The 15,284-nt window shown below is 40.2% G+C and overlaps 2 protein-coding genes across 6 annotated transcripts in view; both read right to left on the bottom strand.

Moving 5' to 3' along the window:
- Positions 1 to 4,634: 4,634 nt before the first annotated feature.
- On the bottom strand, positions 4,635 to 5,258 carry LOC139297200 (TMF-regulated nuclear protein 1-like). The gene has a single exon (XM_070919765.1). The coding sequence runs from the start codon at positions 5,256 to 5,258 to the stop codon at positions 4,635 to 4,637; it is 624 nt and encodes a 207-aa protein (XP_070775866.1).
- A 6,486-nt stretch (positions 5,259 to 11,744) lies between these two features.
- The window catches only part of rps6ka1 (ribosomal protein S6 kinase a, polypeptide 1), a 50,740-nt gene continuing 47,200 nt past the window's right edge, over positions 11,745 to 15,284 (bottom strand). For all 5 annotated transcript variants that reach the window (XM_070920903.1, XM_070920904.1, XM_070920907.1 and 2 more), the window contains 4 exons: positions 15,075 to 15,151; positions 14,862 to 14,979; positions 14,636 to 14,773; positions 11,745 to 13,640 (listed from right to left, as the gene is read on the bottom strand). In XM_070920903.1, coding sequence (XP_070777004.1) covers positions 13,518 to 13,640; positions 14,636 to 14,773; positions 14,862 to 14,979; positions 15,075 to 15,151 — 456 coding nt within the window. In that variant the 3' untranslated portion in view covers positions 11,745 to 13,517. The remainder of the gene's footprint in view (positions 13,641 to 14,635; positions 14,774 to 14,861; positions 14,980 to 15,074; positions 15,152 to 15,284) is intronic.

Below are 15,284 nucleotides of genomic sequence, written 5' to 3'. Positions count from 1 at the left end.
ATCTCTGAAAATGAAATATAATAGAGGATGTTCTAACTTTCTAATACCCTAGATGTCCAGATCCGCCTGTCTAAAAGCCATCTACATGGGTAAAGCCTGTCATTAAGTGAGCAACAGCAAAAACATCAGCTTAATGTAACTTCACAAATCCTGGCTTCCACTAATGAGCACTTGGAAGTGGGATATATTTCCAGTAATTCTGCCCTTTGCATCTGAACACGGGGTTATCTAACCTCCATTTCACCACATCATCAGCTGAGAAGAGGCTCTGATGGACAAGCAAATGACTCTATATGACTATGTGCCTGATGTAGCTTTTTCTCTCCGTTTGTCTCTTTCTGGCCTGCAGCTTCTTGTTACATCAAAGAGCAGTTTTCTGCTGATCTGGCACAACACTGCTGTGCTGCTGTGGGCTGCTGCAAGGTGACCCCGTTTACTTCCTTAGACCACGCAACTGCAAAGGATGTAATATTTAGAGATCCCACCTGAAACACTTCATGTTAGCAATTTTCAGCAGAATCCCAAAGAGGGACTGTAGCCTATGTAGGATTTTCTCTCCAGTCTGAAACATGACAAAAAAAACCATCTCTTCAGTATTTGAGTCATTTAGTCCATTTATTCTAATAATTCAGCATATTTTACAAAACCTGATAATGTTTAAAATGAAATCAATTTTTTTAATATTCACTAGTCTTGTACATTGTAGCTCTGTGCTCAAGTAAATGATAGTGTGAAGAAAATTGAATAAGTGGTAGCAAATTGAAGCATTAAACATAGCAGAACATTCATTCTTTCACTGCGCAGCAGAAAGCAAAAGCCTTTTCAGAAGCAGCGCCTAGTACATCAGAAAGGTTTGGGGACAACTAACTTCCAATCCAGCTGGTTTTCAATTACATTTGGAAAGTGAATTTTCTTTCCCGTGAACTTGGTCTCTTAATAACCATAAATCTGTTCGAAATTATTAGAATTAAGGCCCTGTAATTATGCAAATAGCTGTTTCATTTAACATTTGGAACTGAAAGCAAATTGACTCCAAACCTGATGTTACTATTAAGCATATAACATTTTCCAAGTAAAATTTGACTTAACATTCACGCTAAAGTAGAATATACAGCTCTCAGTCAACAAAAGGTTCATCATACTGTGAATAAAGATAATAAACACCTGAAAGTTCTGTGCTTATTCCACCAGAACATAAATACATACCATACCCCACATCACATAAACAAACACAAGATTAAAACATTCAGAGGATAAATAAACAGAAAAGTGTTTTTGGACCTGCGCTTGGCCAGCCTTTGTGTCTGTAAAGGGTTGCAGGAGCTGTAATTGTACTTAGTCATAGTTTCCAGTTCTCCAAACATTTATTTCTTTGTGTTCAAATCTCGACGTCATGTGACCTTAAATGTAATTCCAAGGTTTGAAAATGAATACACAAGGATTTCTTGCCAAACACAGGTTCAAACAACATAGATGTGATTATACTGTGTATTCAGTGTTGAGAGGGGAAAAAACAATTAGCATTACATTCATCCTGCAAGTGGGCCCAGAGATCTTTGGGAAACGTAGTCTTCTTTTTCATTCATAGAAAAACACAAAAGGTGCAGTCCCACAGCAGTGCATGAGTAGTTTTTTTCTTCTTCTGTCCAGATAATGATGTTTCTGGATTAGGTCTACGATGGTCATTAGTTCACCTTTTACCATCACCTTCATCATCAGTATTATCACCATCACTGCCAATGCACATACACTGCATAAGGCATATGAAAAGCAATATATAGGCCAGCTGTATATTCAGTTATAACTCTAGCTATATACATGGGACCATGAATACATGTTTAAGGCCTACTAGACCCTTTCATTCTGCACAAGCATCCTGCTAGCGACTGGCTTAGCTGAGTATTGTTTGGTATAGATGTGCACTAAGATGGCAAGCAGTACTTCCCTTGGCCATGTGGAATGCTTATATAGAGTTAGTCAACATTCATTGATAAGGTCATCATGGCTATCTGAAAGCTGAGAACATCAACAGTAACATTGAACCAGTAACATTTTCTTTACTTAAAGGAGTACTCCAGAGATTTAGCACTACACTTGCTTGAAGGTGGGGGACTCACAAGGGACAGATTAAAAGATAAGAATGGTCAAAATTGAAGCAGCAGACATCCAGATTTTTAGTCCCTGTATGGGTCAAGCTCCAGAAACGCTGGTCCTACATTTCCCATAATACTGCTGGATATCATCTTTCATTAGACCATCAGATTTGTTTTCAGACGTTCCCTCCTGTGGACTCCACAGAGGACATTTTACAATGTTTCGACAAGTCGAGCAAACTGACCTTCATGTGTAAAATCGGTGGAGTGCCCCTTTAGATCCCAAACAACTTAGACAAACTGATCATTTAAGCCCTTATGATCAAAATGAGAAAATAACCAAAGCTAACGTGTGTCTTCATTCTACTTGATTTGCATCAACCTACATTAATTAAACTCGTGCATTTAGTCTTCACATCAAATTTCACATGCGTCACGTTTTTTCTTCTCACTTTGCCTGCAGGGTCCCTGATACAGGCAGCCTGGTCTCAGAGCAATACATCAGTGCCTTCCCCTGCCTGACTTGACTTGACAGAGACAAAAAAACATTTCTAATGCATCTCAAATGATGCAGGAACATGTCCCAATCATGCGTATCTTTGCAACTAGGGAGCAGTCAAAAGTGGAATATCTAAGTGCACATGATGACTTTATGGGAACCTTAGCAATTATACAGTCAAACCATGTGCCTCTCTTGGAAACATCCTTGCTTTGTTCTTCATTGAGGTCATTTATGATCGGTGAGCAAGCAAAGCACCATCAGGGATTCTTGCACTAGCAGAAATCCCTTTTCATTCTTTTGGAAAGTAGCACACTTAGATGGATACTAACATGCACTCACATCTCTGTGCATGCTTCTTTTTCCAATGAAATGCTGCGCTGAGATTGAATGCCCGCCTCTCTGCCATAACCTTCGAATGCCAAAAATAGATATCCCTGGTGTATTGGCAGTGCTTTCTACGCACATACACACACACACACACATACAGCTGAAACAAGGGATTGGTGGGATAGATGAATACAAGAGATACTTAGTCATTGCTAATCCAAAGAGAAGAGAAATGGGAGGAAGCAAGGGAAGAATTAGGCCAAAAAATTGAATGTGATCTATATGTAGAAATCAGGTCATCCACTGCATATGGGACAAAGATAGTGCTGTGCATGTGAAGGATCACAACAAAATTAATCACATTAACCAAACAAACTGTTTTGGCTTTGACATACAAACCCTGAATGAAGACATATTGTCTAACTTCCCTATATGCCACAAAAAAGCTGATGATAATACGGTTGAAGCTGTTATTGTGCACACCCTACACCATACTTGTGTTGTTCTAAGGGCTCTAAATAGCTTGCCAAAACACAATCAGCAAACAGTGATGGCCTACCTTAAGTTTCCGTGCTAATGCATGCATGGCTTAACTTAAGTGCAACCTCTGATCATCAAATACATGAGCAGGTTCAACAACAGCTTGTATCAATAATATTTGTGACTATAGAGCCAGTTCTAATTTATCTTAACTAAATGCAGCAGGAATATTAGCTCCTAAATCCTCCAGGAGACCTCCACAGCTGTCTTGTTGTGTTGTAGTTACAGTGCTCTGCTGGATACATTCTGTAGGTTTGTGGAAGCGGATTTAGGATCGAGAGATGAGTGGTTGCTAGGTGACTGGATAAAAAGAGGCCACAGGTGGAATTGTCCCAGCATGAACTCCTCTCCTGCTCTCTCGCTTTTCCTTGTTTATGCTGCCAAAAAAACAGAGGTTGTGGTGGTGGATGAGTGGTCTCAGAGAAGCCAAGGCACATTTTCTGTGTATGTCTCAGCCATCAAAATCCCACACTTTGTGCATTTTCTCTTTTTCAGACTCTTTTCCATTCCCTGCCCCTTTACTGCATCCTTGGTTTTATGTAACAGTGCAGCAATCCCTATCATAGCTTCACCTCTGATTCTCTTTCACTGCCCTTCCCTTCTCTCGTGACATGTCGGAGAAGCAGATTGTTCAGTGCTTTTTGTGTCTCTTCATCTCTTTTTCTTTCCTTCCTCCTCCTCTGAAAAGGTTTACAATACATAATCCTTATTGGCTTTTCGTTCATTGCTGCAGAAGTTTAGAGATGTACAGCGAGGCTCTTGTTACCTAACAACCTCTCCTCCCGCATCACCTGAAAAATGACTCATTCATGCACCATCAATAAACAATCTCTCCTACAATCCAACACCACACCAAATGGCAAGCAGCAAAGTATCTTTGAAAACAATGAAGACATAATGACATCCTGTACACATTGCACTGGTACTGGCTTGATTGGTTTAGCCAGAGAATTTCCTCAGAAATGCACTGTACAGGAAGCTTCTTACTAGCATTTATGATTATTGTAGGCACTCTAAAGACCTGGAGGACCAGCCTCAGGATACAAGAGCAGAAAGGTGGAAACTGGAGAGCAGCCGTGTCAATGAGTGGTAGCTAAAGAATGGAAGTCTATCCTTCCGTTTATGTAAAGCACATTTCTAAAGCGATGGTGGAAATACAAGCCTCTATTGTCCTATTTGAGCTTCACAGGCCAGGGGAGGCACGTGCGGAGTCCCAGCATGGAGGAGAAGACAATGGTGGGTCGATGTTTCTTGAACCTCAGGCCTTTCTTCAGCCGTTGGCTGTTCTCTGCCACGTACAGCTCCCCCTGCTGGGCTGCACTAGATATCCGTGACACCAGCTCCCCGTGAACCACCACCTCCTGCTCTGAGCGCACAAACACCTCCCTGAGCTCCTCCAGCCGACGCTCCATCTCTCTGATGACACGTTGACGCTCCTCCACCTCCAGGAGGCGCCGTCGAGCTGCCTCAAATTCCATGCTGGAGCTGGGGGTGACGAGCTTGGAGGAGGGGGCCGTGGCAGAGGTGGATGGCGGTTCAGAACCGGTTAGCAGAGCCCCCGTCACCCTCCGGAAGTCTCCCATGGAAATGGAGCGCCTGGTTGCTGGAGAGGCCAGTGCCAGGAGAGCAGAGGCAGATGTAGAAGGTGGCATGGCTAATGGAGGAAGAGGGGGAGAAGATGATGATGGAGAAGGTGAATCTGGTGGGTGGAGATCAGGATGTGGGTCCTTGTTTGTAATAGCTGCCATGTCCTCGGTTGTGTCCTGGGTTTCTGTGTTTCTTTGTCGTCCCTTCATGGCCACTGTTTAACTCTTCCTGCACTGCTGCTGTCCTTGTTGTCACTGTTGATGTTTTCCTCCGGTCTTCCTGTGTCAGAGCAGAGAGCAGCCGAGCAGAGAGCGCGCAGATGTGCGGTGATCCAGCCTGGGAACTGCTCCATTCATTAATAAGAGATTCGAGCCCGGCTGGTGCTGTCTCTGCATCTGAGTGGTTGTGCTGGGGAGGAGCCTCCTGGCAGCTCATTGGCTGTTGAACTCATGAGCACGTCAGCTGATGATTGGGCAGCCTGCCTCTTTGCTGCTGATGCTGGCAAGCTGTCGTGTCCTCTGCTTGACTGTTTTGCTTCGTCGTCATCTGGAGCTCTGCGTCAATCAGCTCTGCTCAGTCAAGGGAAGCAGAGTGAGGCAAGACATGCAGAAGGATCAGGGCTCTCTCCTCTGTGCTGATGCTGTTTGGCTCGCTCTGCGTCCTCTCAGCCTCTCTGCTGCCATTCCTCTTACCAGCTGGTCTCTTCATTTCCCTCTTTCTCCCTTTCTCTTGCTCGGATGGTTGCCCCTAGCAACACCGTCTCCACATCAGATGGCAAAAGCAGGAGGGAGGGGAGATGCTCCAATTTCTCTCTTCCCTTTATCACCTTGCTGCTCAACATTATCACCCTTTTCCCGGTATTCATTCTAGCCTACATTGCCTTCTTCTTTTGACCTATTTAACAGCTCACAGCCTTCCCTCAAACTACACCTTCCTCTTCAAGTCACATATAAGTAACATTGTTGCACAAATGCAAATGCATGTCCAAAAACATACAGAAGGGCACACACGTGTGCACAATTACATTTTCTGTATTTACAAGAAAAACTATACAATAGGTCACTGTTGACATTTATGTACATATTTTTAGACAGTACTCAAATGGAAAGCAATGAAGACTCCCTGTTGCTAAGAAACTGTAGTTTGCAGCAAAGTTGGTGGCTTAGGAGGAAAATTATTGTACTCAAATGTAGTGAATTTGATTAGTTAAGTTGAATTCATTCAACACACAAAGTGTATTTAAATGTGGCACCAAAAACATCATGCCAGGCTTATAAAACCATTCTCCTACTGCAAATACTGCTGTGTGTATCCCCCTGTATGCCATCCTGCCCTGTGCTTAATTATTTCAATTTCTATTAATTTAAATGAAATTATACTATTATATAAACACCTTTGCATAGGTGCCCAAATTTAATTATCTTTTGAGGCAATATTTAAGAGGCCAATCCCTACACTCCCGAGTCCCGTGATCTCAATTTTTCGGAGCATTTGACCCAAATTAAAGCTGTTGTGATGTTTATAATCCTGAATGTTAATTTATGACCTGTTCTGTGGCTTACTGAAGAAGAACATGTACACCTGTCTGCAGTTGTTTCAAATCAGAATTGTTGCAGCAATAATGACCAGAATCTAATTCACCAATATGCAGTTATATCACTATGATACAATACTTCGATTTTTTTTCTCCTTCTTCTGCTTGCTGTAATATCCACTCTATTAACAGCTAAGCTTACCTGCTCTGTCTAGACAAATATTGACTGGTTCTGCAACAGCATTGCAGAAGTGATATGATCAGAGTATGAAATAGGAAAGGTTTACTCAAACACACACCACACACACACACACACACACACACACACACGTATACACAACTGAAAGGGGTGCATTTGGAGCACTAAGAAGTGATGTTTTAAATAACTGCCTTCAGCTAGAGTGAATCAAAACAATTAAGCTTTTAGCAGGCCAGAAGTGTGTGCGTGCATGTGTGTGTGTGTGTGTCTACGTGCCTGCATATTTGAGTGTTCACTTAGCTGTTCGCTCTTATCTCAGGATTGGCATTGCATTAGCAGTAGCACTGACTGCTCTCCCCCTGCTTTTAGCTTTACTGATCTAGTGATCTCCAGAGAGAAGAGAGAGAAAGGCAGACGCTAACAAAGCCTGAGAAGCAAAAAGAAGTGGGAGGTTGTACTTCATGTGCTTATAGAAGGAATAAATGACAGGAAACCCTAAATATGCTCGTCACGTCTTCATCCTGCTGTTCAAAAAGCCAGAAAAAAGAAAGACCTTTACAAACACAATTTTGAAATATCAAAAAGTTCACAAAGAAGCTTTAACTTTGCATAGTATTAACCTGTGTACATGAAACTCTAGATATGTTGAATACTACTTTAAGAGACAAACACATGATATGTTTAGAATATCCACTGAAATGTGAACGCAGGTAATGTTATGAGGTTTACTTGCATGTGCTGCACAATTTCCCTTAGATTTATACAGTTGTGCAATATAAACATGACTGCGCGAGTAAGTAAAGATTTTAAGGATCAAGACAAGATGCTTCAGATCAGTATTTTTTTAACCATTTTTGGAAGATTCCAGTTGTTGCGCAACATCCCACAGTTAAAAACCACTCACTCGAAACTAATCCCACATGGTGCCTACAATTCTGCACACACAGATTGCCATTATCATTACTGTGAATACTGATTCAACACTGTGAATGCTGGAAAAATAAATTAATGCAATTTCATTTTTTTTTTCAATTTCATTCAATTTTAATTTTTTTTATAAAAATGTATTTTGCCGTAATTTTTGCCGTAATTTTTGTGATTTTTTAATTTTCTGATTAATATTAACTGATAACTTTAGTTATCCATATTATTTACTACAACTATTACTTTTGTAATCTGATTACTTAGGTAATGGGAGTACTTTTGTAATCGGATTACTTTTGTGATCAGATTAAAGTAATATCAGTGATTTAGAAGTAATGTAATCTAATTGAATGTAACATAAAATATTTAATGCAAACAATGCATTTAATGTAAAGATTTAGTTTAATTTAATTTAATTTTTTTTTGTTTGCCATTCAAGCTAATTCAAATAATAGTTGAAGTGTTGAACTGTTGAATCTAGTTGAAGTAATGTGATCTAATTTAAAGAAATGTAATCTAATATAATATGATGTAATTGATATAATGTAGTGTAATCTAAATTAATGTAATGTAATCTCATCATATTCTACAGGAAATGCATTTTCTAGTTGGCAAACATCTTGAAGAGTTTTTTTATGACAAAGTCAAACGCATGTACTTCGACACACATTGCCATCAATTAGTGTGAATGCTGAAACGTTTTTTTAAATATATTGAGATTACTTTTGTAATGTAATGGGAAAGGATTTAATGTAACTAATGCATATAATGGAACAATTCAGTTTAATTCAATTTAAACTTTGAAATGTCATTCAATCTAATTCAAATAATGAATTATATCTAGTTAAAGTAATGTGATCTAATTTAAAGTAATGTAATCTAATTCAATGTAATGCAATTTCTTTAGTGTAATGTAGTGTCTTTAACACAATGTAATTCAATAATGTAATCATTTTCTGCAGGAAATGCATTTTCTAGTCGGCAAACATATTGAGTAGTTCTGTCAAACACACATACTTGGACTCATTTCTCTACATTTACAAGCACACAGCAGACACCCACACACAAGTTGTTCTATGTCTCTTCATTTAGTATGCAGAATTAATTTAAGTGTTTAAATCCCTAATCCTTCCAAAATACAATTATCTCTAACTCTATTCCTCATTTCCATCTATGTTTCTCTCCTCTCTTTATAGCTAAAATTGGGATGAAAGCCTGCTCTCAATCTCTCATACCCCAGCCTCTGTTCCAGATTACTTTAATCTGTGCGGTATGTGTGTATTTGGTGTGTGTGCACGTGGAGGAGTGAGAGCATCTGTGTGCTTTTACCTTGTCCAGTCTGCTTTGGGTTATAATGACTGTGACTGAGTATTTTCCCTCAGCTGTTCATCTTTAGCATCAGTGTGTGTGTGTGTGTGTGTGTGTGTGTGTGTGTGTGTGTGTGTGTGTGTGTGTGTGTGTGCGTGTGTGTGTGTGTGTGAATCAACAGAACTGCCTACTAGCAGTATGGCTAGTAACTTGGCAGTTACTGCATCATTACATCATCATCGTCAGGTTTGAGTTCAGTGATTAAAGACTGACCTGCAGCTGCTGTCAGTCAACAAACCAACTGGAATGGATTTCTCATCTATTAACTAGATAGTAAGAAAAAACAGTATTGTAATTTTACTGAGGGTCAGGATTATGGTGTTTCTAAATGTCACTAATAGGCTAATCTAATGGCACATACTGTCATGCCAAACTTACAATCGGAAAAAGTACAACAACTAATAAGGTGATGATATATGTGTTGTGTTCAAAAGTCGTTTCTGCTGCCCCCAAGTGGCAAAATCTGTTATTGTAGGTTGGAATTATCCAAGAAAAAGAAATTGCTTGATATTTGAGGCCCAAAAATATAGTCCTCTTCAGAGAACTGGGAGTTTATTGGACACACTAAATAATCAACGATGTGTCAGATACTGTCCAGGTATTTTAGACACATTTTCCCTCATTATTACTGTATAAGCAACACGAACAATGAGAAATGAAAACCAAATATAGAATGTGAGTATAAACAGGAAAAGATTAGAAGACATTAAAGGAGCCAAGGTTTTTACATTTTTAATATTTTTTGTCTCTTCTGGGTCTCTAAAGCAGCAATGCTGTTGATAAATCTTGGGTAACCTTCATAGCTGGTGCAGCTATTAGCATATACATTGCATGGACCATGTCATAAATCACATGCAAGTAGTAACTGGATGACAGATACACTACCATCATTCCCCCCCAGAATGAATTGTGCTAGTATTTGTGTATGTGTATGTATGTGTAATTATGGGTGACAATATTGTCACCATAAAAAGGACACATACCCCAAACAAAACAAAAATTCCTCTTTAAATAGAGAGGAACTTCTATTACAATATTCAGCCTTGGACACTTTCCCTTTTACAAGGATCTGCATCCACTCCCACATACACCCACCCACACACACACCCACACACACACACACACACACACACACACACACACACACACACACACACACACACACTCCTACCCTTACAAAAACCCATTTGAGCAGAGCTGCAGTAAACTGAGGAGACATGTCCTGGATAAAAACTGCACCACTTTCTTCTCTTCCGAGGCAGGAGACAGATGATGGTGATGATGCTGGTTTTCTGCTGTTCTGTAATCAATATCAGTAGCCTTCTTCTGCTGCTGCAGGCTGAGTTAGTCAGTGTGTGTGTGTGTGCAAAAGAGCAGGAAGTCATTCATTGCGGTGTGAATTACTGGCACAATGACGTCAAAGTACAGTGAACAGAGCCCAATGAGAATATATCAGAGCATGAATGTGTGTCAGTGTGTAAATAATTTAAGACAGCATTTCTCTTGGACATGATTGTGTACAGTTTATCTTTCCGGCATAAATCGTGTCAGTAGAATGCAGACGAGTGAGAGAAACCAGCTGGAGCTGCAGTTAGTGTGACTGTTATGTAAGTGAGTGCAGTTGCATATACAGAGGCAGGCAACAGCAGGTAGAAGTATGAGGTGATACTATGAGTTGATACTGTAAAGCAGAATCTGCTGTAATGGTTCATGGTGTTACAGTGTTGGAGGAAAGAGAGAGTATGGAGGAGGAGGAGGAGGAGGACAGTTAAAATGCTACAGGCAAGGAGAGATGGAGAGGTGCTGAAGTCATTTATATACAGATTTTGTAAGCTGTCTCCATTGTGCATGTATAAATATATAGCAATTTACAAAGTTTAATTAAATCCATGCCATACTTTTTATCATCGTTATGTGAAGCCGTCATTTCAAGAGGAAATATATATATTTTCAATATATTTTCAATCAGTGGGTTACCACACTTGCGACACCATGGTTAAATGAAGACTAAGGAGGAACTATGTTGGCCAGAATTTATTCATTCATTTTACATAAAAACAAGCTTGCGCTTTATCTCCCTCCAGTGACCAGCCGTGGAAAAACACCAAGCTGTGGGCCCACAAGAAGGCAGGACCTGAGGGTCAGATAGACTGGTACATAATACATAATAGGGATGCACTGATCCAACTTTTTCTCTCCTGATACCAATTTTGCTACTTCAACTTAGGTTATCTGCGGATACCAAGTACCGATCTGATACCGGTGCTCTCTTTTTCCTTAATTTGAAATCTGTATACCTCACCGTGTGGAACTACTTGGAATATTTTTGTAATGTAACATGAGGTCAGTGATTGCTGCAGCACTAAATGCTAAGTCTGTGACCCGCCGTGACTGAATGAATGTAACTGACATTCACAATTGATATGGACCAGTGATATGTTAGCATGGTGACATTAGCATTTAGCTCAAAGTACCGCTGCTGGCATGGCTATAGACTAAATCTGTGTTACAAGCTGAGGTCATGGAGTTTGAAAGATTTGGGTTTGCTTGACCCATATATTTCAGCCTCTGCTGGATCTGTGAATTGTGAGTCCCATAATTTCACAGAAGTGCAATACTAAATCACTGAAAGCCCCTAAAACAGAACAAGAGAGACAGTTTGTCGTAGCAACTGAGTTTTTAATATTTGTAAGATATAAAAATCTTCATCTTTATCATACAATAACATCTTACCATAAATTTAGTCAAAAGGAGGGAGAGTTTTGCCACCAAACAAGAATTATAATATAACTTTGATCCCTTATGAGGTACGACAGCTGGTTCATTGATTATTTAGCTACAGTCTTCCCTTCTACACATGTCCAGCCTGTTGGGTTCGTTATCATGTGTAATCCATGTAAGACATTCTGCCTCACCTGTAGGCCTAGGCACCGAGCTGAAAGCAGGACCTACCCTATGAAGCAACTTACAATGAGACACATTTACTCTTCTTTAGGAGGTCTCATATCGAGCGTCAATAAAATGAAAACAAGTCATATAATCATCAGAATCAATGGAAATTCAAATATCATGAGTTAAACACAAAACTGCTGAAGTTAGTCAACGCTGAGGGCAGGTCTGTGTGACATTAACAACCCGTGATTTGACAGAGTTTTTAAGGGGGAGGGAGGCTGTGTTGGAGTGCTCAAATAAAGACACAGTCAGCCCTTTCTACCCTTAAAATTTTCAAAACAGAAGGAGAGACCTGTACGGCATTAAGTCCATAGACTGTGATGTGCTCAGCATATCTTTCACTATTTTTAATCACCACTTTCTTTGGACAAAAAGAAAAAAAACAATCAACAACAAAAGCAGCCAACACAGGAAACAGCATTCAATATGCATTATCCAAGAAACACAGTGGGGAAAAAATGAAAAAACAAGAAAACAAAGCAAATATAGAATTTTTAACATGCCACATTGTTCCTTGGGCAAGTTTTCTTTCACAGAAAGCCACCTATTTTACTAGTTTTTGTAGTAATAAAAATAATAGACATCTCAAATGGTTGCCAGCAGGTTTACCAAGCAGAGAAAAGGGAGAGGAGAGAAACAAGGAAGCCACATGACATCATCACATCACCAGACCATGCACATGACCCTGCAGCATCCCGCAAGACAGTACACACACACACACACACACACACACACACACACACACTCTGTAAAACAAAATACAAGCATAGATTGACATTAACCAAAACATCAGCATTTGACATTTCCCAGAATCCACGTATTCTGGCTATACCAAAGCCAAAGAGGCATTTATGGCAGAAATGTTTAATATTCATATTAATAATGCTCTTTCAAAAACATTTAACAGCAGTTGGACAGTATTGTGGTTTTGTGCTGTCGGCACAGGTTGATTTGGCAGCACACCTGGTAATATAAAGCTCATCAACTTTACAAAAAGAACGGGAAGACGGACAACAAAACAGGCAGACAGACAGGCGTGCAGCAAGCTGAATGACAACCGACTACAGCAATGAGGAGGAGAGAAAACTGTCATTGTTACAATCGAAAACATGGCTGCATCGACTCTGTGGCAGGTCATGCACAAACACACTCACACTCACACTCACACACAAGCACACACCCACACATCACCAATACATCTGCCAAAAACCTGCACCCTTTTCTTTTTTGCCCTCATCGCCCCCATCCATCTTTATGATCTTTTGCTAGTCCAAGGAGACTGCCTAACAGCAGCTGACGAGCCCGAACAAGGAGGATGATAGCAAGAGCGGGACAACTGATGTCACAAGATGGGGGCAGGACCATAGTCAGTGTTCCTTGGCTGGTAGAGGCGGATGGACCCGGAGTCCCCGAGCAAGCTGACTGGGTGGTTGGAGCCAGGAGGTGCGGTTTTGGTCAGTCTCCAGTGAGCTGATTGGTTGTTTTGAGTCTCTACAGGGAGGTGGAGGGAAGCTTCTTGACGCGCCTCTGGGCAAGGAAGGAGCTCTCGATGGGCTTGAGCTCTGGAGTTGGTTGGGAGTTCTTCAGGGCAGAGTAGGTGGCTGCCATCGCACCCTGTACACAAACAGAAGCATGGTGACTGCAGCTCAAATAACCGACCATCCACAACAGTAATTACAGTGATTTTAACGTAAGCTGATAACCACAAATCATTAAAGCAACTGAGGTATTGGGTTTATTATAGCATGATCAGATTTTAATCCTTTATTTTAGCCCATTGCACTTTGTCTACACAAGCTTTTTTTATACATACTGTGTGATAAAGTTCAAGTCAAAAAGTTAATAAGTGTCTAAAATGTCTGCAAAGTGGAATTAAATCAGATAATGCCACCGTAAGGCAACATTAGCTACTTTCAACACAGCCAATATGATATGACAACATAAACATTGTTCTATGTAAATTGTAAATTTCCCCGCTGTGGGATTAATAAAGTCTAAGTCTTAAATCTAAGTCTATGGAGTACTATAACATTTTGATCAATTTTTATATTGTTCAACGGTTTTATGACATTTTTTCATAGTTAAGTTATTATATCATATTATAAATGAATGAAAACTAAAGGTATCCTGTAGAGTTTTCTTGTAAACACACAAAAGTCATGTTTTCATTCAATATTTCTCAAACAAATGCATTGTGAGTATCCTTGGAGGTCCGACAAATTAATGCATTTGCTTGTTGTTTTGTTGATATTTTTTAATATTTTTAAATCCTTTGTTGGAACATTGCTATGTTTCTTGATGCGTTACCGCCACTGACTGTCAATCACTAACGTGAAACAGGCGGCAGGAATGTGAATTGTGTCATTACTCATGCCCGTGCAGAATACAAACATGACGGGACCCACTTGTAAAAACACTGTTCTATTGTGCTGGTAGTGGTCAAAAACTCAACAGAGTATCTTTAATTCTGAAATATCTAATTGTCAAACACTGCGTAACTATATTATGTAGGAAAATAAAATATCTGCAGGTATTCAACATTAAATGGCTACTTAAATATAAAGATTTGGGTGACATAGAATATTTTCAAAAATGCACTTAGCTCTTACCTTGACCAGTTTGGGGTCATGGTGTGGGAGCTGGCTGTTGGGTAGTTTGTCTCTCTGGACGATCCAGGTGTGTTTGAGGACCTGCTTAGCAGTCAGTCTCTGATGGGGATCCACATGAAGCATCTTGGACACAAGGTCCTAGAAGGAACACACATTCAATATGAAACAGGTATATGAAATATGACAGGTGTTATCTCTGAGCCGTCAGTCAGATATGCAGCTCTACCTTGGCAGCATCAGACACGGTGTCCCAGTTGCCTCCAGTCAGACTGAAGTGACCGTTGCCTATCCTGTTCAGGATCTCATTCGGGGTGTCCTCAGGTCCGTTGGCAAATGGAGTAAAACTGGAGGAAGAAAAGGAGACAGATAACAGAGTGAGTATGAAGGGCAGTGAGAAGGAAAAATCTGCTCAAGAAAAAGTTTAAGCGTTGGTATTCACCCTGCAAGCATGGTGTACAGCAAGACTCCCAGACTCCAGATGTCACAGCCTTCATCATAGCCCTGACGCTTCAACACCTATAACGAAGTGGAGGTAAACACACATTTCACATTTAATTTCAACGTCTAACACTGTAACGTTTTCAGTTTAATCCAAGTCTGAGCAAATGTAGTCAATTTCAGCACAGCTTCTTCCAATCCTGACCCTTTC

This window comes from Enoplosus armatus, chromosome 15 (genome assembly GCF_043641665.1).
Source record: "Enoplosus armatus isolate fEnoArm2 chromosome 15, fEnoArm2.hap1, whole genome shotgun sequence".
Taxonomy (NCBI): domain Eukaryota; kingdom Metazoa; phylum Chordata; class Actinopteri; order Centrarchiformes; family Enoplosidae; genus Enoplosus; species Enoplosus armatus.
This window is presented reverse-complemented; position numbering and strand designations above follow the sequence as displayed.